Source organism: Dermacentor albipictus, chromosome 4, assembly GCF_038994185.2.
Source record: "Dermacentor albipictus isolate Rhodes 1998 colony chromosome 4, USDA_Dalb.pri_finalv2, whole genome shotgun sequence".
NCBI lineage: Eukaryota > Metazoa > Arthropoda > Arachnida > Ixodida > Ixodidae > Dermacentor > Dermacentor albipictus.
The window spans coordinates 10,086,170-10,113,417 of NC_091824.1; the positions used below are offsets into that span (position 1 = coordinate 10,086,170).

The 27,248-nt window shown below is 45.5% G+C and overlaps 2 protein-coding genes across 12 annotated transcripts in view; one reads left to right on the forward strand and one right to left on the reverse strand.

Annotated features, from left to right (window-relative positions):
* The window catches only part of Rpn3 (regulatory particle non-ATPase 3), a 127,932-nt gene extending 106,080 nt beyond the window's left edge, over positions 1-21,852 (reverse strand). Inside the window, exons 1-3 of one of the 2 annotated variants that reach the window (XM_065442454.1) lie at positions 21,827-21,852; positions 20,202-20,316; positions 4,827-5,017 (exon numbers count right to left, since the gene is read on the reverse strand). In XM_065442454.1, coding sequence (XP_065298526.1) covers positions 4,827-5,017; positions 20,202-20,310 — 300 coding nt within the window. In that variant the 5' untranslated portion in view covers positions 20,311-20,316; positions 21,827-21,852. Of the gene's footprint in view, positions 1-4,826; positions 5,018-20,201; positions 20,317-21,483; positions 21,740-21,826 lie in introns of those variants that run through there. The other variant, XM_065442453.2, reaches the window with a different exon arrangement.
* A 182-nt stretch (positions 21,853-22,034) lies between these two features.
* The window catches only part of Amph (amphiphysin), a 284,018-nt gene continuing 278,804 nt past the window's right edge, over positions 22,035-27,248 (forward strand). For all 10 annotated transcript variants that reach the window (XM_065442446.1, XM_065442449.1, XM_065442448.1 and 7 more), the window contains exon 1: positions 22,035-22,128. In XM_065442446.1, coding sequence (XP_065298518.1) covers positions 22,060-22,128 — 69 coding nt within the window. In that variant the 5' untranslated portion in view covers positions 22,035-22,059. The remainder of the gene's footprint in view (positions 22,129-27,248) is intronic.

Genomic DNA, 27,248 nt, shown 5'->3' on the forward strand with positions numbered 1-27,248 from the left:
GCTGCCAGAGGCATACGAGGACAAGATGGTCGAATTCCAGCGCTATGTTATCCGTCTCCGGCAGCAGCATGGCTACATGTTGGGACAGATCGGCAATGCAGATGAAATGCCGGTGTGGTTCGACATGCTGTCGCCCACCACGGTGTGCGAACGCGGCGCAAAAGAAGTCAAGCTTCTTTCTACGGGGAACGAGCATTCGCGCTTCACGGTGATGCTCGCGTGTACTGCAGACGGCAGAAAGCTGCCCCCACACATAATATTCAAGAGAAAGACGCTGCCGAAAGAGGCTTTCCCGCGGGATGTCGTTCGCGTGAATGAAAAGGGCTATATGGACGAGGCTCTCATGCTCAATTGGATTAAGACTGTCTGGAATCGGCGACCTGGTGCACTCCTGCGGTGTCTGAGTATGCTCGTCTTGGATGCCTTTCGCGGACACTTGACCACAGGTGTGAAGCAGGCACTCCACGACGGGAGGACGGAACTCGCCGTCATTCCGGAAGGCATGACGTCAACACTTCAGCCACTGCACGTCGTCCTCAACAAGCCCTTTAAAGACCGCGTCTGTGAACAATATAATCAGTGGATGGCCGGCGACAACCCGACGACCCCAACCGGCCGGCTGCGCAGGCTGCCTCTCGCCACTGTGGCCACATGGGTGTCGCAGGCTTGGCGCTCGCTGCCCGACGATATGGTGGTGCGGGCATTCAAGAAGTGTTGCATTAGCAACTCCTCAAACAAATGAGCAGGTGACGAGTCTGGCGGCACCACTAAATAAAACGAAGTTTTGTGCCTTATAATTTTTATGTTGACTTCTTTGCTTTAATGTAAGCTAGTCGACCTATATTCCGCCTCGACCTATATTCAGCATTACACGGTATTTCTTTCTGGTGCCAGGCGCCTTTTCTGAATCGAACAAACCTTACGTTACTCTTCCTGGCATAACAGGCGCACGACAGTGCGTCTGCCATAACGCTGTTCTTTAGCCTGCTGTAGCACAGGATAAAGTCATGTTGCTACAAGAAAGCTGCCGACTGCATCGGGTGCCGCTTGTGCCCCTTTGAGAGAGAGCACTTCACTTACCTCATTGAAGCCGATCAAATTCCGCTGGCTAAAGTTTGTGGTAATTGAGGAATGCCTCGGCACCTTCGTGCGGGCACTGTCATTCCTACGCCTCTCTTTCCACTCGTGAGCATTGTCGGTGGCGACTTTCGCCACGGACTGGTTTATGGCCGTAGCACTAGTGCTGCCGGGGACAGTCGCCGTGCCCACCAGAGCCAGTGAGATCTCTCCAGGACAGCACTAGGTACGTACGGGTTTTCCGCTTGTTTATCCAACCCCTTTTTTAGAGTCTTGGACTTGAGCTCGTCTACGGTGCCTTTGTATTTACGGCAAGCACATACATCGTGTGATTCTCTTCCAAACACTAAGCCGCAGAGCAATGCCTAGTGCTCGTGTGCAGTCCTGCTATGCCGAACGGCACTTATCAGAGGCCCAAGCCGACGGAGATTGCCAGAGCTCTCAAGAGTGGGCCTACTACTGGTTATTTCGAGAGCAAGCAGCCACGACAACTTTTCCTAGCGGCACGTTGCAGGGAGCCATCTTTCCACAGCGACGTGCTGGCAGTGCTCTTTTCTGTCTTTCGCGCCTATGGTGCGAGGCCCCTTTGATTCCTGTGCCGGCCCAGGACCAGGCGTTTTTATAGGTTTCTTAGGTCTCGCTGGAGACAAAGGAGTTTCCGCTAATACCGGCAATACCGTGTTTTATTGTGTGGCTCAATCGACGAAAGTGCACTTTGTGTAAGCATCAGGCTTGATGTCAAAGATGGGTCATTGTCAATCCTGTCGTCACTGCCTGCTGTAGTCGCCCCTGTCGCACAACACCGCTGTCCGTAGGCTGATTTACAAGGCGCGAGTTTTAGCTGGCAACAAAGCGATTTCCGTCGCTCTGTGACCGTCATAGGTCCTGCGACTGAGTTCCGCTAAGTTGGCCGTGACAGCGGCACATGGCATCTAAGTAGGGATCTTTCTGCTGCCGTCTATTTCTCAACGTCTTGTGCAGCATCTCCGCAGTCGTGGACTAAGCAATTGTAAGGGTACAACACTATTAAAAATCCCAAAGCATGCTACTTATTTTTAAATACCAGATAAAAAAAATCAAACATATGCACAGTTTCCATGTTGTTTCATTGTACCAATAGAGACGTGAATACATTCAGAGCAACCTTCGGCATCACTCCGATGGAAATCTTGCCGTTGTCGACGCATGTGAAAGCTCGCAGTGAAAATTGCTAAGCTACGTGTGCAGCAGCAACAATATTTTTTGCCCAAGTTTCTTCACATGAAAAAGCCTTTTTTCATTGATCGGAACGATCACTGGTTCCAGACTTCATTATAGCGGCACTCCCTGTTATCAGAATAGTCAATTTCATCACCTGCGCAAGCTCGAACTGATTTGATTCTTGCAAAATTTGCAGCTTCATCCCAAGTGACACAGCATTACATTTTGCTGGTGCCATCTTCTACTAACTTTACTGTCCGCTGCTTTATGGCTGCTTCTGCAGTGCGTTTACACACTTGCTGAGAAAGAGAGAGGGATATTGTAGAAAGGGTGGGCACCACACTGCCTTTCACTTTTGTTTTTCTCTGGAGGCGTGAGGCACGATCATGGGCAACGTGGATGTAAAGCAGCAGGCGCCATCTTACGGCGCGCTGCGCTAACTCGCGATGCTCTTCGTGGATTTCGCAATCGGCACACAGGCGGGACGGGATGCATGGTAATGGCGGCAGATACGAACTCCCATAGGCAAGCTTTTCACCCCGTCTCGGCATGGTTCACGAGGAACTTAGCAATGGAAACATCACGATTATTCTCCACGAAAAATGCTGTCCAGAAGACCAAATTTTGATCATAATATCAGATATGCGGTGAACAACATATGTTTTTTTTCTGTTTCTCATAGCCCTAGTGCACAAGTCGATGCTCTTAAGACGACTCATCATTATAAGTGGTATGCACTGTACCAAACGAAAACCGCTTTTAGGACAGGCGCATACTTTACCGCATAACATTGATGTATTGCGGCGAAGCTGAGTTTAAAGCACCAGCCACCACTTTGCAAATAATAATAGACCCTTGACCATTTTTCTTGCTAAAAAAATAGGGTGCATGTTATATGTTTAGGAGCTTTGATGTTATCTCTATGTTAGTCTGCTGCTTTGGGCACACAGAAATGGGTGCGCGCTTGGCTCGGGGACAATCGGACTATAGACACAGCGCCTGGAGTGGCTAGTTGCATGGCAATTTTGCATGTATTCGCAGCTTCTTTCATGCTCGAAAAAACACTTATGTTGCACTTATCAAGCAACAGGAAGCTGTATCAGGAGTTTTTCATGTCGCCCTGCAATTTTCTCAGTTACAATTTTTATCTAATTATAATATCGGAGAAGTTGATTATTTATCTAATCAGACGGAATGCAAAAAGACAATCTGAGTATCTCCAAGTGATGGCAAACAACATTACCTTGGTTTGGTCCAGCTACGTGGCACTTGCACATTTTTAATGTTTGGTTGAAGTTACGTGAAGCACCCTGTAACTGGGCCAAACCATTTGAATGGCACACATCATGTAGTGCACACAGTGCCACAAGGGAACTGTGCAAAAACACGAGCGCCGCTACCACAGCTTCCAAGACTGCCTGCAGTGCCACCATCAAGGTGCTGCACAGAGAAATCCACAATAGTGTGCCACCATCGTGACCTCAGAGATCTGAGGCCAAAGCCACCGTACTGCTTTGCCCCAAAGCAAGCTGGAGACGTGCTTCAAAACCAAGGTTACGTTAGCATCGTTGAAAGCTAGAGACTTTCCCCATGGCTTCTGAAATCCACGCACAGCGCTCGCTCGTCTCAGCGGTTGAACCTTTCACCGCAGTCGGACTGCAGTGAGGGCTACGCTGCCATGCGCCCAGTTTGGTTGCGCTTCCGTGTTTCGGAACTTCGTGTGGGCCCGCTTACAATAATTTTCCGTTATATCTGTATGCAGTTTCAATAGGCAGGCTTGGAAAATCTTAAATGCCATCGTAAATAGTGTACTCTTTCTTTCCTGCCCCGTGTACTAGCGCTACAAACATTTTTCTCGGCATTTGTCTTCTCGGCTGTTCCTTCTAGGCACAAGCCCTCATTAATAACAGTGGAATGTGTGCGAGGTCATGTGCACATGTAGCACATGACGTAGAGGATAGTGTTCATAACAGCTCTTTCTACATGCGAGTAAAGATCTTGCCAGGAAATGTAAAATGAATTAAATTCTGCGGGCTTTCATGACAAAACAATGATCTCATTATGAGGCACACCTTTGAATTAATTTTGATCACCTAGGTTTTTATCCAAGGTGCAACCAATACATACCTACCAACCTGGCGAGATAAAAAATCGGGACACTTTATTTGCGCCAACACGGGGAGGGGGGGTTGTTTCTTTCAAACTTTCAGGCAGTGTTCGACAAGTCCTTTTGCAGGGACCTTGCAGTAGCACACTTTGCTCGCTTCAAAAATTGATGTGCATTCCAATGATTCCCTGTCCCCTAAGCTCTGCCAAGTCAGATGCTGCCATTAAAGGAGTCACCATTGGGTTCCCCTTAGGGGTCAGACACACAAGTGCTAGCTGGTAAAGTGCAAATTATCCAGTGCAAGCCAAATTTAGGATTTAAATATTGAAAGTTTGGGTCTATAGAAATGCACCAATGCTGGCCAGGACCTTCAGTCTGGATCGAATTAACCGAAAAGTCAAATTAAATGAGGTTAAGGGTAGTGAATAAAATGAGGGCGCACCTCCTCGAGGCATCCAAGCAGGGAATCCCTGTCCTGGCTGGAGTGGGTGAAAAAGCCAGTGACGATCTTGCGCAGCACTCGGTCATTGAGCCGCTTGCGGGTGGGCATCAGAGCTCGCAGGATGCGCAGGATGAAACGCGGCTCCTTGCTGGTCACTGCCTTCTCGATGTGGCGGGCATGCTCCTTAATGTCTGCATTCACGGAGAGGGGAAGCAATCGCTCAATAAGCTCCCCATTTTCAGATGGATTCCTGTACTACCAGTAGCACTGCTCCCATTGATCAATCCAGACGTGCACACTCGAAAACACAATCAGCAATGTAAAGAAGCCTTTTCTTCCACAGGAAGCATATTACCAATACTCGAGGCCAAGAAAGGAACATTGGAGACACTGTTCTGCCACACCAGGGTGCACCAAGCCTTGGACCAGAGCTTTATATTGCTGCTTAAGCTCAAAGTGAGAAACATCCCAAATTATTCGATGAGTCTGAAAGAGACCAAAAAGATAGCAACAGGGCACTGCATTGACTTGAGCCTTCCTTCCTTACCCACAATCTGCTTGCACTTTGTCGTGATTCACGACACCTAAGTCACTTGACGTTCCGTCCTTGGTTGGAGACCTATGCACTGATGCTTCCACTAACATGCACAGAGATAGCTTACATTTTCTCGTGACTATCTCAAAAGAAGAAAGTTGGCAAGAGGCACTGTCTTCAAGGAAAGCTCAAAATTGTTACATGCTCATGATCAATCAGTACACACTAGACAGAACCTCAACAAAGACTAACAGCTTTTCAAGTGACAATAAAGGCTTCAATTACTCTTGTATGAAGCACAGAAACCATCTGTTGAACATCCCAGCTGTTTCACTTAAATAGTATCTGTGCAGAGTCTCGCACTATACATCCTTGATGCCTTCTGGCAATATTGAAGCCTCCAGTTAGTACACAGATTGGTGGCGAAACCTCTGAGCAGATAAAGTAAAGAAGATTAGATTATGGGGTTTTACGTGCCAAAACCACTTTCTGATTATGAGGCACGCCGTAGTGGAGAACTCCGGAAATTTCGACCACCTGGGGTTCTTTAACGTGCACCTAAATCTAAGTACACGGGTGTTTTCGCATTTCGCCCCCATCGAAATGCGGCCACCGTGGCCGGGATTCGATCCCACGACCTCGTGCTCAGCAGCCTAACACCATAGCCACTGAGCAACCGCGGCGGGTATAAGGTAAAGAAAATATCAGCTCTACCCCACAAGAAGCGTGCATGAATACGTTCAACTGTTCCACTAAAAAGCGGCGTCCACATACAAACGCTGTAAACTGTAATTAATCATAGTTGAAGGTCCAAATATGCGCCCCTATGAATACAAAGAAAAACCAGTGCACTTGCCAGTTGAGTGTTTCATAACACCCGATCGACAAACCAATATTTATGCTTGTCAGGAGCACACCAGCCGGAGGATAAAGGGTAGGACAAAGGGCGTTATTCTTGGGCAATCACAGTCGAGAATACTTTCACTTTTGCAAGACCAGCACTGAACGCTTTGGCATCCGTGGGCGCGCGTTCTTGGCATGGTGAAAAGGCGGTGTGCTTGGCGCTGTGCCAGGAACGCTTTTGCTCGTAGACTCTAATGCGTCTGGTGCTATCTTGGCAATGTGAAAGCGTCTCCAAAAAGTGATTGGCCAAGAATGTGGCTCAAAATATTCCGTGGCCAACTTTGCTCTTTTTCCTCAGGGTTGAGGTGACAGATGGCAGCAGAGTGCAATTTTACAGAAATTCACCTCAATTATATATGGAGGGGGTTTGCCATCGGTTGGCAAGCTTGTACCCCTGCTATGGTGAGCAGACAAAGACAGGAGGTTATTGCTTGCCACATTTTTCTCTCTTGGAGTCTTCTTTGCTGTGCTGCACAGGCCGTGTTCGTGCATGGCAGGGACATACCGCATTTATTTGAGTCCAGGCCGATAGCTTTTTTTCCAAATAATCATATACCAAACTCTAGGCCAGCTTAGACTTGAGGATTTTAAAAAGCAGTTCGTAATTGAAAATTATAAATATGGCGCATCACTAGCACCATATAGAAAAGCCAGTTTCACAGCCGCTACTACCAGTGCCAGTAGGCAATTGAAGTACATGAGCGGCGTCACCATTTTGTCCTGTGTCGTATCGGCATGGAGTTGTAATGGCACCAAACAGCTGATGCCATGAACGAAAAGTTGTGCTACCCACAGAGCCATCGTCAAACGTTCCAAGCCGGGCAGGACTTCCGCATCTATGAGAAAAACATCCGTCGTTGGAGGGGGCAACGAGAGATGCTTTTTACGTGTGCCGCAACAAGGAGATTACAGCGATAAGTATGATAAGCACGCAATAACAGAGAGAAGCTGTTCACTGAGATCGCGCTGCATTTCCACATGTACAAGCCACGTCGCACTGTCTGTGCATGCGTGGGTGCGGGGACACAAGCTTGGCATGTTCATATTAAATAAATGCTGTTTTCATTTTGTGAACGCTGTCCTCACTTGTTTTTTCGCATAGGTGTACGGTAGCGCAATTAAAAGACAGGACAAAAGAAGACACACCGGGACACACACAGCGCTAACTTCCAACAATGTGTGTCCCTGTGTGTCTTCTTTTGTCCTGTTTTTATTACTGTTACCGTACACCTGTTCAATATGCATTACCAAAGCCATTATGCACTTGTTTGTTCCATTACCATTACCATTACCATTATGCACTTGTTTGTTCGCCTTACATTCGAGGTAAGTTTTTTTTATTTTTTCTGGCTTCGGACATTCAGAGGTCGGCTTAGAATCGGGGCAGGCCTTGATTCGAATAAATGCTACTCCTGGCAGGTTCAGAATGTAAAGGTGCTCATCGCAAAATAAATATGCAGCTGTCCCTGCTCTGTCTTGTGTTTCTGTTCTTTTATAGCAATGCTGTTTGTGGCTAGGGTTCTGTTCAGAAAGGGTCCAAGTGCAATGGCACATACCCCTGTGGACACCGGGTGGTGGGTTCTGGGACCTGTAACACACCCTTGAACTACCCTTGTCCAACCTGTAACCTAAAGAGGTCCCAGGGACAAGGGTGGGAACAGAATTTTTTATTATGCTGGATACAAAGATCAAAACATGGGGTTACAAAAACCAAGGAAAAAACTAGATAAATGGGTGTATATGCTAAAAGCTAAACAAAATGGCAAAAAAATACTAGTTAGTGGAGTTAGCAATGTAAAAGGCTAAAACTGTAAAGGTGTAAACGCTTCTCATAAACAGATTAAGAAATGCCTATGTGTGCTTTGTAAATTCATGTGGAAGCATTGACCGTGTCACTAACGCCCAGGTGCTTCATTGTTTGCAAGTATCGCCAACTGCAGAGCCTGCACATGACACGGTCGTTCCCCTTCCCACCAACACCCCCAATCCCCAACCCCTTGAGCGATGGGAGACCTTGTTATCCAGCCCCGCCCTACCGATTGAGCTCGCACTGACGGACAGGGGCCAGGAGCTGCTGGAAACATATGGGTCCCGTAACTAGGGAACCACCCCGTCTGGTGCCGCGTGCACCACCGATTTATTTTGGGCCCAGTAAATGTTGCTTCATCATCATCATTCCCCGGATTCCAGGTGCCCAAGCAGCCGACAGCAACCGCATTCACAGTCACACGTTGGAACCTCCGAAGGAGATAACGCTGTGCAGGGGCGTACTTCTCCTTCGCCTTCCAGGCATCCTGGAATACCTGCAGCCTGTTCTCGAAAGGGCAGCAGACGTACAATGAGATCTTAGCCCGAAAGGCCGACCCGCATTGGCCATGTCTACGTGCATACTGCCCTTTCTTTGTCAGCGTTCTAAGCAATTGTGTATAATTTTTTTTCTTTTAGCTATACTGCGGTTGCAGCGCCATTGAAACATCATGTGTGTCTAGTTTCGTTCGGCTCCTCAGGGCGGCGGTCCCATTGTCCACACGAATGTACCGTATTTACTCGCATAATCATCACACTTCCTTGTAAAAAAAATTTACGCAAATTCAGGGGTGCGATCACTACGTGGGTTAAATTTGCCACAAAAGAAAAACTTTCTTTTTTCATGCTGCCTTTGCTGCAGGATAACAAGAGGTCAACAAGCAGGATGCTGCCGCTGAACAGTGCGGGACATCAAAAAAAAAAAAAAAATGGCGGCCTGCACAGCAAGCTGAACGTGCCGAACGAGATTTGTGTTTCTTCTTGCGAGTACATTACGCGCACTGAAACAGTTTCTTCAAGATCAGTAATGAATGATATCGTAAATATTTGCAAGCTTGGGGCAATAACATAGCCATGTCCACTTTGAGGAGACAGAAAGAGAGCTGGGCGCGCTTAGCTGTCAGTGACATAGAAACACATGGCGGGCATGCTGCAGAAACTGCGGCGTTTGTCTTCACTACTATCCTAATACTGCATGTTTCCGCTAAGGGTGGGCAAATATCTTAGCTGTGTTACAAGCGTCGGCGTATGAATAGGGTACACTACGAACGTATCAGTGTAAACATGGACACTACCGTCGCTCGCGATTTGTGGCGTGCCTATGAGTGCAGACGAGAAGAATCGAAAGGCGCCTTTTTTTCTTGTTGTTTACTACAACCATTATAAAGCCTACACATAATAAAGCCAAGTTTGGTTGTAGCTTTTTTTTTTTGTCATGGAAGTGTGGAAAGTGATGAAAGGAATGAAATGGAGCATCTGCTTAAGAATGTTTAGTGTGTGCAGACCGCTTGGTATGTCTTCAAGAGTCGTTGCCGTGTCATTCGACAGATGGTAAGTGCGATCATCATTAGCTAGACTTGGCACATGACATATTGCTGCAACAAGTTCGGGGTGCGAGCATTACATGGGAAAGAAAAAAAAAATCGACAAATTCAGGGGTGCAATCATTACACGAGTGAGATCATTATGCAAGTAAACACAGTATATATAAAAAAAATAGAAAGACAAGTTGCCATTCAACATTTTGAATTTCATTTTTCTGTCCTAATGGGGAGGCCGCGTAGAGTCTGGACTCCAGAGGAGCAACGCGCCTACGAAGAGTGACATCCTGCATGGGCTTGGAATTTTGTGCACGATTTTCCTTAGTAGTGTTTTCCACCCGCCGGTGAGAACTGCATTCTCATCTCTGTTCCTGCCGTCGCTCTTGAGTTGCGCACTGCTCTTCGGGAGTCTGGACTATATGCGAATATAATGGAATTAATATAATCATAAAAGAGGTGATATAAGAATGTATGTGCATGCCTATCGTCACAATGACCACTGAACAAGACAATAAATGTGTTCATACCATTGTTCTCTGCCATACCATACCATTAAATTCTCTGCCCCCTCTGTGCCATGTGCTAAACAGCATCGCAGGTCATCATGATTTTTCATACTCAGCTTGTATGCTAGATCTTTCACTCAAAATGTAACTCCTTCAAAGCACCATGACTGCCTGAAACCACAGGCTTTACCCATGAAAGACCAGAGCATGTCTGCTAGCCATCTGCTTCTGTGCACATGTACTGGGACTCGGCAGCCATCATCGCAAAAGAAAAAGTTATCTGCCCATTTGCTTTTAGAATCATTTTACATCCATTGAACTAGACACACGATAAACAGGACGTGGGGTAATCTTCCCGAGATATACACCCGAACACTGCGCCACCTCACCCATAAATAGCCACGCCCATGCATCTTCATTATGATCAAGGGACCTGTACGGGGCCCGAAACTACGGTTCTTTATTTTTCATTTATTCTTGGCGAGTGCATGTTTTTTGGCATCATTATGTTTCCTCGCCAGACGAGTTTTCGTCGAACACCTGACTACAATGCTTCATATTGTGCCTCTCTGCTCTGTTCTCTTTTGCTTTATTTCTGTGAAGTAGCCAACAATGTTACTGTATCTATTCAATGATATAGGTAACCTTCTAATGCATATATATCATTTATAAACATTGTGATACATTTGCATATCTTACTGCTCTTTTTTTATAGCTGCATATTTTTTTAAACAATTACTGATGCACTGTTCTTGTCGATATCTAACACAACTGCCTTGTACAATAATTTGTGGGCCTCGTTTGCCCCTTTAGTGAATTTTTGAGCAAAGCCTCCAGCATTATTGCTTTGCTAATCACACATTCCAACATTCTTCAACAACAACTCGTCCAACACACCAGCAAACATGTGTCTTAGCATTACCTTCAAAAAAAAGCAATGACTCCCCTATATTTACTGATATTTATTTATTCATCTAAAATACCTCGTTGACCCTTTTCGCAGAGCATCTAGAGGAATGAGATCTCACGGCGCACCACTGTACATCGCCTCGGTGAAAGCGCATGAATACAAAATCACTTCTGCTGTGCAACTGCACAATCAGGGGCGCGATTGGAGATCTTTGTGCGATACGTGTTCTGCTTGGTTGCTGCAACGTCACAAAATGGCAGTATGCAAAATTTCTGAGAACGCGGCAGAGAGAGCAGCCAGTCAGCAAGCGGTGAACTCTCCAGAAGAGTACTTCTCTCGTTTTTCTTCTGCTTGGAGACAGTATACTACAAAACGAAATGTTTTTTGTCTTCCAAATGAATGAAATCTTTATCTAAAAAATTTATTTTTTCTTCTGAAACCCAAACACGTTTTCAAATAGTAGTACGTGTGACTACTGCAATTTATAACTATTAGTTTCTCTGCGTCGTCCCTAGGTGGTGTCGTGCACAGCAAGAAGAAAAAAGAAACGACAGGAACCGTGGCAATCTTTTCAAGAGGCAGCAACAACATTCCAGTGGCTCGGTAGCACCGAAGGTAGGGCCGATTTCGCTGTACAACCAACGCACTGTTTCGAGATATGAAAGCGATGCCAGAATTCGCTTTCTGTTACCGTATTGACTCGATTCTAAGCACCCACTTTTTTTCATGATTGCGATGCCCAAAGTGAGGGAGGGTGCTTGGATTCGAAAAATCTAAAATGACCCCCGCCCCCTTTTCGCTGATGATAATACGTCTTTAATGATAATACTAATGATACTAACACTAATGATACTAATACTAACTAATGATAATACGTCTTTGCTACAAGCTATTACAAAGTACAGATCTACGTTCCAAGCCTTGTGTGCGAAACAAACGAATCTATTGCAACTGAGCACACCTGCAAGCAATTAGGCAGAAAAACAATGGGATAGTGACCGCACCGAGGAATGTTACCAAGTCAGAAAAAGGACAAGCTGCTCACGAGACAAAGAATAAAGAGCAAAGCACGCTGATCCTGGTTTAATTCATAAGTGGAAAATTTCGACAGCTTGGAATACATTTCTAGCCCCGCTTTAAGTACAAGCACCGTATACCCTGCTCCTGCTGTTTCGACAAGGTGTAATGAGTACTGAAAGTGCTATCTGTGCTCTGAAGCTGTGACCAAAGCTTCGTGTCGTTCACCCAATTACCATCTACGATATCCGCCAAATGAGAAGTTTGCTGAGCCACACCAGGTGTGATAGCCATCCATTGTGAACACAAAGGCAAGCAATGGACATGTCACCATGTGATGCAACACGACGATGCCCATGAGATCGCCGACAAAAGGGGTCAATAGAGCCCAAAGGGCATTGAGTAAGGGGGATGAACTGAAGATATTTTAAGCAAATTAAAAATTTAGAGGGCAAGAAAGCAGTAACAGAGATAAGTGCAAGGAACACAATATTATCACTGAAGAAGTATGCAAATGCAGCAAAAATAAACACAGAACTAAAGAAAAAAAGCATGGGTTTACAAGAGAAATATGAATTGTTGTAAACAAAAGAAATTTAAAAAACAATAGCCAAACGCAATACAGATAAACCTCGATATAACAAAGTCGGTAAAACTGGCAAATCACTTCGTTATATTGAAATTTCGCTGTACAGTTACCAACCATTTATTCGGACCTCACGGGGACTGCAGAAATGTCCGAATAAACAGGTGTCTGAAAAAGCAGATTAAGAAAAAAAAAATATGAAATCCTTTATTTCCACACACTTATTCGGGCTCGGCAGTAGGCTTGAAGAAATCGTCAAAGCGCCGTTGCACACTGTTCCGTTTACGCGCAATCAGATAAGCCGTACGGTCACTATAGGCGGCTGAAAGCACAGTCACTGCTTGTGCACGCTCCGCATGCAACGGCAGCATAGCACATGGTGCGTCATCTTCCGACTCAGAGTCATCGTCCGGCAGTGCAGCAGAAACCTGACAAATGACCTCGCCGTTGTCGAGTTCTGCGCATGTCAGTAAAGCAGTGTCAGCACCTGTGAAACTGTCAAATGAGACGGTGTCCGGAATCGCAATGCAACCACCGCGCAAGTCTCGGCAGAACATTTTCTGCGCCGGTAGGGAGCACATCGGAAGGCGAGAAATCTTAGGCCTCCTGCTACCCGCTTGCCAGCATTCCCCAGCGCAGTCTACGCGGGCACTGTCGGCGCCATTTGACACTTGACGCTATGTCTCCGTATGCCGCATTGGATCACCGCAACTCTGACACAGCACACAATGCAAACATCACCACACCATCACACTGACACCAGTCACACAAGCGAAAAACGTGGCCTACTCGCAGGGTCGTGCACGAAGAAACAAATCGGCTGCTGGATTGTCTTGACATGGCTTACTAAGCTGAGACCGAAACTGCTGTGGCCACGAACTAGGCAGAAATGATGATGATGAGCAGGGATTTGCAGTAGCGCCACTTCGTGAGGCAGCAAGGAGGCTCCGTTCAAAACAAAAATGGCGTTCAGCAAGTCGAACCATGCACCGGTCAGAGTCGGTGCATGTCTATTATCTATCGACTTTGTCTATAGAATTCATGAGGCTGCACAGGGGAATAACAATGCCTCCGCCCAAGGCCCTGATTTCACATCCAAATCTATGTGCACACACACACGCACACACAGCATAGCATGAAGCACTGTCAACAGAAACGATAAATTAATGGAAATTAAAGTGGATGAAAAAACAACTTGCCGCAGGTGGGAACCGAACCCATAACCTTCGCATTTCGCAGGTTCGGTTCCCACCTACGGCAAGTTGTTTTTTCATCCACTTTAATTTCCATTAATTTATCGTTTCTTTATTTCCACTTATTAAGCACAAGTGATATCCCCTAAGTTGTCCTTGGTGTCAGTGTTTGTTGGCTTCTTATATGACAATAAAAATCGGGCCCCTCAGATAAGCCCCTTTCTTCTCGTTCATTACATTATGGTAATGTAGCATCTGACGTCACCGACTCATCACGACGTCACCCAAAGCAGCTACCCATTTCGATATCTTGTTTATTGGTTATTTAATTATTATTGAACCACCCTAGCAGTGACAGGACTGTCAATGTAATTTGAAAATAACGATATCCTAATATGGTTCAAAAACGCCAGCGTTGCCCTTTAAAGCAAACAGTGCGCAGGGAGCGATAGGATCTTATCGAACTTGGACTTTATATAAAGCATGATGCAGCCCCACTTCAGTGGTCCGTCTTGTCGCAGCCGCTTGTTATTCAATAATTTGACCATCTGCGTCCGCAGAAGTTTCCAATTACTGTCTCAGCATTCCTCTACGTTGGCGGTGAAATTATGCTATATTAAAATCACTGACAAACACACTTCATTATATTGAGGGAGGAAGCAATACATGGTGTTCTATTGACAACAGGTTACGAAAAGTGAAATGCTTTGTTATATCAAGAATTTTTTTAATAGAAGTTGGTTATATCGAGGTTTAACTGTATTACACACAAGGATTATTAACGTCACAATGAGCAAAACAACCACAAGGTGAAAGCCGGAGCCAATGTTTTAACACGTGGACTTGCCTTCTTCAAGGCTGTCTGTCACTTCACAATGTCACTTGAAGATACAGACGATCCCGGCTATATCAAACTCACAAAAAAACGCCTATCAGTTCGATATAAAGCATAATTCGATATAAGCCTGCTGAATAATAGGATGTCATAAAAGCACACACCATTTATAAAATCACTTTATTGATGAAACTAGCTTAGTTTCGCATGAAGTAGTCCTGCATTTCTTTCTGCTAGGGCAATTTTGCAGCCTGCGACGCACGCACTTCTCCACATTGTCTAAGGAGTCGGGAGCAGCTGAGGCCGCAACCTTCCACATTCGCGCAGGAGCACCGGACTAGTGCGAGCGCACCAATCACTTTGGAGGAAGTAGGCAAAGAACCGTCGTTGCTTTCCTCATTGTGCCCACTTTCACTTGTGCTCAGTACGATGTCGGCAATGCAGTCTTCGTTCTCGGGCTCTCCCGTGGTAGCGAAAGCATCATTTGCACTCACAAAATCGTCCGCTGTTGATTCATCAACAGCTTCCGGAAATTCTGACAGCTCGCTCCAAGTTTCAGCAACACCGGCAACGGCTGCATCACATTCATCAGAATTTGCAATCACCACCGAGCACGTGGAAGCTGGCATGGCTGAAGCAATTTCGGATGAACCACTCGTACACGGCCGTGCGTACGCGTCGGGCGCCACGGGCACGAGGGCGAGAGTTTGGCCGCTTTAGCCTTTATTCGTCAAGATCGTCCTGAGAGTGTTCCTTGGAGTCATTCACACTGCGGGGACACATCCGACTCACCGCGTTCGACCCGATTTATGGTTTTGAGCTTCACGACAAAACGCAAATTCTGCGGCTTCATCACGACAACACTGCGGGAGAAGGCCCACTAGGCACACACACAATGGGCCTGAAAAGCACCGAGACAACTCGCACCTTCACCATTTTGCACGACGAGGGCACAAGAGCCTCTGATTGGCTGTCTGAGGAAGTGCTGCGGCGGGCCAGGATCATTTTTTGCAGAGGGGTGTCGACGGCTCGTCCAACGCAACGTGCTCACGGTAGGGAGAGCGGTTGGATGAAGCCGCGCCGTCGGGTTTCCCTGCAACCACGAGGGAAAGCCAACTTCTGCGGGCGCTTTTCCGACGCTCGACATATTGGGAGTCGCTGCTATTTTTGTTCGATGTAAACGTAATTTTTGCTATACATACTCATTGTAACTACCGTATTTACTCGCATAATAGGCGCACTTTTTTTTCAGAAAATCCGGCCCGAAGTTCAGGGTGCGCCTATTACGCGGGGTAAAATTTTTCAACGAAATTTTTTCAACTCGCATTCCCGCGCTTTAAATTTTAGCATATGTCAGGAATATGGCTACTCTCACATAATTCACCAATAAATCCAGCATAAAAGGGAGAATAAAAGCTACCTACTTACCTTTTAATGAACAGGCGAGAGACGTTGACTGAACACACACGTAAAATTTATTAAGACTATTCAGAGTCCGAGTCGGAGAGAACATCCTCATCACCGCCGGGTGGAGACTCGTCTTCCTTGTCTGAGCTCCACAGCATGTCGTCTTCGCTTGAATCCAGTGCATTGGAGATCCCAGTCTTCTTGAAACTTTTCCTGACGACGTCATTGAGATCTCTCGCCAAGCTTCCACGATCCATTCGCACAGCATTTCCATAGGCGGCTTCTTAATTTTGCCACCGGGGGCTAGTTGACGCTGTCCTCCAGCCATCCAATTGGTGTAAAGCCTTCGAACGTTGTCCTTAAAAGGCTTATTTAGGGAAACGTCCAAAGGTTGCAGCACGGAAGTGAGGCCTCCCGGAATCACGGCAATATCCGTACGCACCTCTGACAACTTCTCTTGTACACGTTCTACGAGGTGCCCGCGAAAACTGTCTAAAACGAGCATGGCCGGATACAACAGGCCGCCCGGCCGCTGGCCCCAGACGGTCTTGACCCAGTCTACCATCAATTCCGCGGACATCCAACCTTTCTCTTGGACCCTCACGTGTATGTCTCGAGGGAAATTTCCCTTTGGGAGCGTCTTTCTCTTAAAAATAGCATAAGGCGGTAGTTTGCGCCCATCCGCAGTCACTGCCAACATGACAGTACACCTTTGTTTTTCAGCGCCAGATGTTCGAATAAGCACACTCCGTGCACCTTTTTCCTCTACTGTTATATTTCTCGGCATGTCGAAACAGAGAGGAGTCTGATCTGCATTACCTATTTGTGACAAAATGAAGTTTTTCTGCTGCCGGAGCCATATGACGAAACAGTGGAACTCGAGTACCTTGTCCTCGCATGCTGAGGGCAAGCGCAGGCACAACGTTGTGCGCCTCCTCAGGGTAAGTCCGTGGCGTCGCATGAAGCGCGTTGTCCATCCGGAGCTTGCTTTGAAGTCTTTCGCTTCGATGCCCTGCGCTCGGGCAATTCTGTGCGCCTCCGTCTGCACTATGTCGAGAGACACTGCACAACCGTCCTGTCGAAGGCCCCGTATGTGTTCAACTAGTTGATCTTCTACTTGCGGATACTTTCCCGACTTTGCACCGCGGAAGGCCCATCACGACTTCTTTGTTGCCTGAAGTTTTTCTTGCTGACCTCGCCAGTAGCGAATGCTTGTCTCTCCGACACTGAAATGCCTGCTTGCAGCACGGTTCCCATGCTCGAGTGCATACTGCACAGCTTTCAGTTTGAATGCAGCAGTGTAGCTGCCGTACTTGCCCATTGCGGAACACGCGACCACACAAACTGCACGCTGTTTGCCAAATGGCGAGATGTGGCAATTTGTCTTTTCTTTGCCTGTGTCAGCATTGATGGCGATGGCACTGTCGCTTGTGTAGAGTCGCCCAGCTTTCCGAGCTGCCTAAGCGAAGGTAGCAAAAAGCTTATATCCGCGCGGCGGTTTCGAGAGGAGGGGGGTGTTATCGATAGTAGATGGAAGAATTATTTTTCGCTCATTGATGAGTTTTTCTTTCTTTTTTTTTGTTTCTACGGACGCGTTAGGTCGTCGTGCTCGCTGGCTTCGCGGCGGTTCGGGGAGGGGGGTGTCGGTACTTAATGGAAGAGCTAGTTTTCGCGATGTTCTATGTGCTGTGGGCCCTCAGCAGCTGCAATGGCAGCAACACTAATGAGACTAGTAGTCCAGCAAATGCGTTGATAAGCTTGGGTTGTGAAATGTGCTTGCGCTTTTTTTTTTCACCCAAGATGGAGGGGCATGAGGGCGTAAATGCGTAAATAGTGTAAATGCGGTACTGATCACAGTGCCAAGTTCGGGGTGCGCTTATTATGCGCGGAAATAAAAAAAATCAAATTTTCCGCGACCAAACTGGGGGTGCGCCTATTATGCGAGTAAATACGGTATACTGTGCCCAGAAATTGTTCGATATATAGAATAATTCTATGTAAACGGTTTCGATATAGTGAGGTTCGACTGTATTGGCGCAGCAGATTGTGGAATGATTAATGGTTGCACATAGATGCAAGAATATTAGGAAGATCATTGCAAAGAATGATGGCACACGAAAGGGCTGATGAATGAAAACTTGTGTTCTTCCATGTGTGCACTTGTTGTTGCAGTGATTATGTAAACGGTGCAAAATGCGTGAGGGTGCTTTGAGTTGTAACAGAGATGGCCTGGTGCTGTGACAATATTTATGAAATAAGCAAAGAACGGTGATTAAACAATGAATATATCAAGGCTTGAAAGAAATATCAAGTTTGACCTGTGCTATGATCAAATAGGGACTGTAGTTATGTGTAATGAAGCGAGTGGCTCAATACTGTACAGATTCTAGCAGCTTTAATAAGTAGTTTCGATACGGAGAGAACATGCAAAATTTGTAGTACTTGATCTGTATGTTGCTGAGCAATACTTTTGTGTTGGGGCTAGTGAAGTTGCTCATACAAATAAACAAGATAAGGATTTTGTGTGGCTATGACAAACCAATAGACAGGAGAGCTACTGTGAGTGCCAAACACGACAACAAGGTGTCCCCACCATAACAATAAATTACCATCATCAAGTCATGATGGCAATGAGCTATTACAACAAATGCAGGACTGCGCGAAATTTTATGCTTTAGAAACTGCGTGATGACTATGAGAACCAAAGCAGTCATTGTGGTGCAGTGCAGTCAGGCAGCGAGGTGATAGAAACCACAATTTGCAAACCAACAAGGTGGACACAGTTGCGCTGGACCCAGCCATTTGCTGCTACAGTAAAACCTCGTTAAACCGTACCTGCTTAAAGAGTAGTTTCGTTTTAAAAGTAGTAAAGTCAAATCCCCGACTCAGCGGCCACTGAACATGTGTTTTGAATCTGCTTAAACCAAACCAGCTTATTGTGTAAGCATCGGTTAAAACGTAGCGTTTTAACTTTTTGTCGCGCAAACACTACAGTATGTCGTCTCCATCGGGCAGCCCGGCGGAACAACAAGCCTCAGAGATCGGAACAACGACCTCCAAGCGCCCTGTGCGTTTGCGCATGAAGCCACATCAACATCAACATCATTTCGACATCGTGCCAGAGAATGGTACGGCGTGGTGACAGTGAGGACTCCCGTCCAGCCGAAGCTCGGATATAAAAGACGCCGGGTGCTCAGCATAGAAGAAAAATTAAACATCATCTGTGCTATCGAACGTAACACGAAGAAGTCGGCACTGGCACGCGACAGGGATCTGCTGTTGACTACGGTGTGTGGCATTTGGAATGCGAAGTTGCTCAGCAGCACTGCTGCGAGCGCGAAGACATGTCGGCTACGTGGTTCGACTTTTTGCCATCATTGCCTCTGTTGTTGCCGAAGTGTCAACTAGCAACAGCGATGAGGACGACACGGAAAGCGACAGCACAGGCGATTCAGGCCCGACAGTGGCATAAGCTGCACGTTACGCAAGCTTCATGAATGCAATCGTTGCGACGAGAACAGGGGCGTGATAACATAGCTCTGTTCCAAACAAAAATTATTCCAAACTCTGGCACTCGGCAATGAAGAAGGCGCCCCAGGACTTCTGCAGCACTACTGTGCGCGTGCACAGAGAATACGTAACGCCAACGAGGAATCTGCCATGCGAGTGTTTGCCGAGAAGAGGGGGCTGGCTGAAAAGCTGGCACGCACCTTCAGTAAGTTTGAGGCCGCTGTCGTCGTGCTAGGCCGCCGCGGCACCAAACGAAAATAACACTTTCGTCGCGCGACGTGAATAAATACTGCATGTTTTTTTCCCCTTTCATTGCACTTTTTCCGAGTTCTGTTTTCGATGGGTAAGTGGGCGATCTCATGCTATTTTGGTTAAACAGTACTACCGTTTAGTACATACTTTTTGCGAGCTCTGGCCAACTACGGTTTAGCGAGGTTTCACTGTACGCATAGCTGCCCAGATCTCCCCGAGTTTTTTCAGCCCCAGTGCGTATGCAATTGCACCGTGCAAGGCTGCTGGGTGTGTATGTCGCAGGCCCCATCCAGATGTGGCAGACGTTCACAAGAGTGTATGCAAAGTGGTGAAGCAAAGTGCAGCCGTTTCTTGGAGTAGGCAGCGATGCTCACCTTCGATTGTCAACGTGTCTGGGTCTGCCTTGACAGCTTCTGCTTCGGTTCCGGCTGCAGCAGGGCTGTCGACGTTCTTCATTTCCACATCTGGCATCTCGGCAACCATCTTGCACTGGCAAATATACACCGAGATTTTATCAAGAACATCTTCCAGCACAGAAGAAAAAAGAAGAGGTAGAGCACTCATTCATCAACTGTATTAGCTTAGGAAAAAAAAAAAGAGGACATGGAGTCATATGTGGTTATAGCAAAGGCACATGCCTGCAAAGGAGGGTCAGAAAATTAGTACAACTTGACTAATGCCACTATCAATTCCGCAAACCATGAAACTGCTTGTCAAGATAATTGGTTTCTTTTTACCAAAGCAACACAAGGAACACTCACGAACTAGCCAGTCATATTTGATATACAAATATGCTCCATGCATTAATCTGCACTTTTCCACTTTGTATTTTCAAAGAACATTGTTTGTTGACAAATAAGGGTGTGCGAAGGCATCATCTGCAATGGTTGGCAGGATGGCCTGATCCTGCCCGAACCTGAATCTGTGCATAGTGCTCCCTAAACCTGTTATTAACCCGCCTCCCCGTCTGACCCACATAGCACTCTTAAGCACGATAATTCTAACTCTCTGTCTTAAATACCAACAATTAAGCACAGCAGAATAACGCTGAGAACACACATGCCCAAGAACAATTAATTGCTGGGCTTGTATTGCTGATGAGGAAAATTAGCGCAACAAAAAGACAACTCCCACAAGGAGGGAAGACGAAGACAAGCGCTACTCGCAACTGTTCAATAGCGGGAAGTGTTTCACACATATATCACCTTGTCACGCATGCGCACAAAACTTTCAGGCAGATCACAAGAACACGAGCAAGTCAACTGCGATTGCGCATGTAAAAAAAAAAAATAGATTGTGAAGTTTCACGTGACAAAACGACGATTTGATTATGAGGCACGCTGTCGTGGGCTACTCCGGAATAATTTGGACGACCAGAGGTTCTTTAACGTGCATGTAAATCTAAGTACACTAGTGTTGTCGCATTTCACCCCCATAGAAATGTGGCTGCCTTTGCCACAAGTAAAATTTAAAAGTTTGGAAAGCTTCGCTAGTCGCCTGCCGTCCAGTACGGTCGAGCAAACGCTGGAGCGACGAAACCAGCTAAACATATTTCAACAAAGTTTCGCTTATTAATAGGGTCGCTTCCTTAGTTTTAAGGACAGCATGACTAAAGTGAAAGGGTACGAAGAAAAACGAAAATGAACAAGTCATTACCGGCTTCCTGAAGAAATGCGAGAGAACTAAATGCCGAATCAATTCCGTGGATGAATAGAGATGAGCGTTGTGGGGCCTGTTGCTGTTCACTGAACAACTCGGCATTCTAAGGAGCGCCAGATCTACTTGGACATTAGTAAACAAGGAATAAACAAAATGCCATCGAAGCGATGCACAGGCTCATTGAGTGATGGGTACATAACGAGCACAGTCGCATCACTACGCATGTTTTGCACAAGTATGCGTCAAGAACAGCTTTGCATAAACATGTAAGACAATTGTTAACGTTGTCGTAACTTCTACTGGCCCGAAAATACGGTAGCACAGGAAAAATTCTACATACCGGCTCCTGTTCGCGTGCGCCACTTACAGCAGTGGAAAGGTGGAAACCCTTAGTAATGATGGCGGGCACAACATTGGTACCGCAGCAAAATTTTAGTAAGTTATACAATAATTTAAAATTTATTAGTAATTTATTCTTGTTTAAAAAATATGTAGGTATGTTTTCGGTTGTCTTATAAGACAATATTCTGATAAAGCTTCATTTATAGTTTAGAGCTGCAGTAGCGAGCCAACATGGCAGACAGCAAGGGTGGATCGTTTACCAAGGTCGTCCAAAAACATGCAGGGCGTGCAAAAGAAAGGGTAAGTTGTCATGATTTTATTAAATAATCAAAGTATTACTTATGCCTTCGGCACTGCATGAATCGCAATTGGAAGTCGGGCTTAATTTGTCATTTCCATGCGCATCGTCCCATGCGCTGGCTATGAGTCGGTTCCTACTTTCACGCACAGTGCAACGCGGACGGGTCGGAAATTTAGTTTCTTCCGTGCACCTCGCGCCTGGAGGGCGCTCAACGTGTCGAGCGCTTAAGGTGTCGAGCTCACGCGTGTCGTGCGCGAAATCAGTGCCGCTGCGCTGCGGCAGTATGCTGCGGGAGTCGTTTGCATAGCGCCCCACGGGAACGCCTCCTTTTGGAGCCTTGCAGCTGCGAACGCGGGTTGTGTTTGGTCACACGTAGGGTCACACGTATCTGTCGTCTGTCTCCTGTGCGAACGCCACGTGATCCGAAACTGGTCGCGGAAAAGGGACGCCGCCGGTAGCGAAATGGGTTATGACGCGCGTCTCGTTTATTTACCTGGGACGTCGGCGGCACCTTTCCAACCCACGTCCCGTATAAGGGTGTAGTACGTAGGCTCCGAAGCCCCGATGGCAGCGGAAGACGTGCCTTGTGGAGGTGGTGACTGCTGCGTACTTGCAGGCACCAGCGCCGTGCTTCGCATTCCTCTTGGGGATTCTTCCGGTTAAACTCGGGGTTAAATTTACGGGATGCGTAGAACCAGGAAAACGCGGAAGGTCATCTTCCCGCATGCCATCGCGGCTGGATCATCGAACACTCAAAGCGCATTGTCGCACGCAAGTGTCGAATGGGGCAGAGCTGAACATGTAAACAAAACTGCTGGTCAAGGCTCGTCGCTATCAGCCAGGAAATATCTGCAGACTCGTGGAAGCGACATCGTTTAAGCATTGGCGTACGTTTGCCTCTATTACTCTTCTCGTGTGGCCAAAGCGGCCTGTGGTTTAAGGCGCGATTTACCGAACCCGTACTTAGGACAGTGCAGCAAATGCAGAATAGTACTGTGCAGAACTGCTCAAATTTCATTTTATTGTGCAGGTAAAGGTTTTGAAATATTGACAATGTGTATTCACGTAGCTCTTCAAACTTTCTGCAAAATTATCGCCACGGTTGGCTGGAAGATTCAGCCAAAGGCACTGAAGTGCGACTTTACTTTCTTGAAAATCCAATTTCCTGAAAATGAACATAATGACCACCTTCAATTAAAAAAAATTAATCTGTAGTGCTCATTGATCTGTAATAGCACTCTGTATTTATGTGCTGTATTTAGAGGTGAGCAAATATAAACTTTTTTTAATACAAAGAATAAGTATCAAATATTGAATCGAACATTGTGCATATGTTTGCAGCAGGAATATTCATTTAGATATATATTTAGGCACTATGTTTGTACTGACTAGTGAAAAAGAGTCTGCTAGCTCTCGGGAACAATTAGCATCTGTTTTAACTGCTGCTGATAACTAATTACGATGCTGGTGATTTACTGGCATCCCCTTTGAAATGAGTCAGTGACAAATAGTTGCCTAGCCTGCTTGATTTAATCAGCTATGCTTTACATGTTTTTATTTCTAGCGTTTTTGTATACATCTCTATAATCTTTTTTTCTCGTATAATCCATAAACTCTCCATCACTCAATGAGCTCCTTCAGGTACCACTGAGGAGTTAAACCGTTGTGATTTCTTGGCACTTTTTTACTCATGTGTATGTGTTCAGTTTGTTGTAATTTTGACAAGAAAATAATGCGCTGTGACCTACACCAATGTATTTTGCAATTATGAAAATGTTTTCAGAATTTGTCATAGCAGGTTAACGGGTTAAAGACAAGATCACTAATTGCCACTAAAAAACTGAATGAATAGCCTCTCATTATCTTCAGGGCCTGGTCACAAACCAGCTTTCCAAGAATGAATGGCTGCTGTATAACCAGCTTTCTGAAAACGCTAAATGACTGCAAAAAAAAAAGAAAAAACATGGTAAAAAACAAAACTCCAGCAGGACTTGTTGGCTGTAAATATATGTAAAAGGGCCCATTACAAAAAAAAATAGCAGGTTCTTGTGTAAAAGACAAAACTGCTACATGACTAGACTGCCAAGTACACAATTAGACAAGCTCCTACCACCTGAACAACGCCCACATTACTTATTTTGTTTCGACATTGCTTTGAAAATTTCTGCCGTTGTCTCACTTTTGATATAGTGCAATACTTTGCTTTTCAATAGAAAATGGTAACCAGAATTTGTCAGTTCTTTTTGAAATATTTGGTTATTTTCTATATTCAGAACTAACAAATACTTCATTTTTTAATGAGAATAGTTACTGCGTAATGTAGAATTTATATGTGAAACTGAGTATTCATCCCCTCATAGTTATACTATAAATTCTCTCGCTTATGAAATGAGCGAAGTCAATCTAGTTCCACATCTTGACAATGTGTTGCAGACAGGGCTTCTGAAGCATAGTGGAAAGCAACACGAGACCAAAGACTGGATGCAAAAAATGTGGGACACAATTGCTAATAATTATGGAGTGACTACACCCCAGGCGAATAAATTGAATGGCAGTTATGAGAATGGGCTGTCCTGTCGCAACAATTTATAGCAATTCTCACAGAATTGTACAGTGGTGTGGCGAATTGATCTAAGGTCGAAGGCTGTAACCAGGCCACCGTGTATGCATTCTCTGTAATCGACTATCATCAGCTGCAAGACATGGGCAGGCTGCACAGTAAGCAGGGCACGGTGTGCACGAGGCCAGTACCACCGCTAATGAGACCCTTGGGGGCCACAAGAGTTTGTTGAGTTATCCAGAATGTCAAACTAACAGATGGCATGGCAGAATGAGTGAAATAAAATATTCTTATTGCTTGAATCGTGGAATGGCCGAGTTGGTATAGCTGCCGATGGTTGCTGCGCTAAACTGACATGGGACGAAAGAAAGATGCAATTTGACGAACACAGCACTGGCTTTCAACTGGAAAGTCGACGCTGCGTCCTTCTTCAGTCCAGTGTCAGTTTAGTACTGCCCCTGCAACCATTATTGCATGAGGTAGTCTGTCATGTTTTCTTGCTCTTGAAGCACTAGTTAACGAGCACGAGGGGAAGAGTGCCGACGAGTTCAGAAGCTGCTTCTCATTCATGTTACCTTTGAAGGGCCCCAACCAGGGGTGGGGATGTGCATTACATAAAGGGGAGGAGCAGCGAGAGCAAAAAGAAGCGAACGCTTCTTTAAACAAAAATACGTACAGCTTGGAATGTGGAGCAATAAGCAAGCGAATGCCAAGGACAGCAGCATTTTGAGTGCTTTTTCATAGCGATAAAATCAACACTAACGTAACCACAAGCGTATTAGACAGCTAGTAACTGAAGCGTGTAGTATTTGATAGGAAAATTCCCTATTCCAAGTTCTGGAATATTCGCTTCGAATATTGTTCGAATGTGAGGGTCTCTTTAAGAATGCGTACTAGATTTCTACGGGGTAATGCCAGTGATCACTGCTCCAAAAGACTCTGGTGCAGGGGACCTGCGGTCACTACGAGGAGGCAGCATTTATTTAGCATAGAATAGCTGTCAAATAATGAAGTCACTCTTGCCTGTGTGCAGCCCAATTTTTCTCAAATTACGGAGAGCAACTTATTTTCTGGACAATTTAAAGCAGCGTTGCTATAAATTACAGCGCACACTAGGACACGTACAGGAAACGACCTAGACAAACACTGGCTTTGAAGTGTATTTTTTTATTTATTTACCAAGAGTTAAAGTGATGTGCAGTGTTCCAGTATTGCACATTGACCTTTCAACATATGTAGGGTCTTTTGTTTTCCAGTTTTGTTCTTTCTACTTTGGAGGGGGGGGGGAATCTGGGGTTAGCTTTTAAGAGAAAAAAACTGGGAAGAAATCGGGTTTGCGTTGACTGGCAGCCAATGTTTGAGATTTTTCTGGTAACTTTCACAATTAACACACAGCGGTTACCTTTTGAACAGAAACTTCTTATTTAAATGAGCGAAAACACTGACAGGAACGTGTAATGATAGTGCCATTTGTAAGGTATGTGACAAACTTTACTCAAATTCTAGCTGGCAGGCATCGCTTGAAGCTTTAAAAAAAATAACAAAGAAAAGCGGCCAGTAGGAACAATGAAGGCATTCATTTGGGCTAGTTGGTCTGTCATCAACATGTGTGCGCCATGTGTTGCCATGCTCCATGTGTGCCCGTTTCTATATCTGTCCCAGTCATTTTGGAGCATTTGAGGTTCCCAATATAAATATTTTTCGGATCCCTTGTTCATTACTTGGTTATACTTATAATGCTTGGTTCTATGCACTTTTTTTTTTCTCAAAGGAAGAAAAGAAGCACAAATATGACTGCATGCAGGCAGGATTTTAAGAGGTGTGATGCTTTTCCTTATCATACCAGCCCCTTTTTGATGTACCATGAGCATTTTGAGCAGTTGGGCCACTTGTCACCCTGCTTCCTGCCTCCCTCTATATTTCATTGCAACAATTAATGGACTACCAGCTAGCCCAATCTGCTGGCCTTCTCTCAACCTACCATACGTGAAGCGTCCTCTCCATGTCACAGCAATGCAGAATAACGTTATCAGCATGCTGTATTACCGTCCTAGCGTATCACCGCTTTTAACATGTTATGGGAACTGTGATGCATCATAGACTTATTTATGTACTAAGCCCAGCTACTAAACACACAAGCCTTCGTACACTCAAGGCCAGCAGGCACTGAATATGATATATGTGCGGGTCTTTGTTTCGAGTGTTAAGCGAAAACGAACCATATGTCTTATTCATATGCAAATATTAGGATATATCTTGACCACTTACACGTTTAAGTCGGGTACCATTCACTGGTTTTGTAATACTTGCAGTTATTCTTACCCTTTATGAAATGGCGAAACTTCTGGTATAAATTCGGTTCAAACAATTTTCATAAAACTTGTTTGTGGTGTAATCTGTCATTATAGTGTTTTACCTGAAAACATACGGTGAGATGCTTTTCCCATTTCAATAATGTCACTGTCACAGTGTGCCAGATTCTTATTTCCTCATTTAGCTAAGTTGACCTTAAATCTAGTTGTCATTACATGTATCATATAATATAAGCATTCTTCTTCT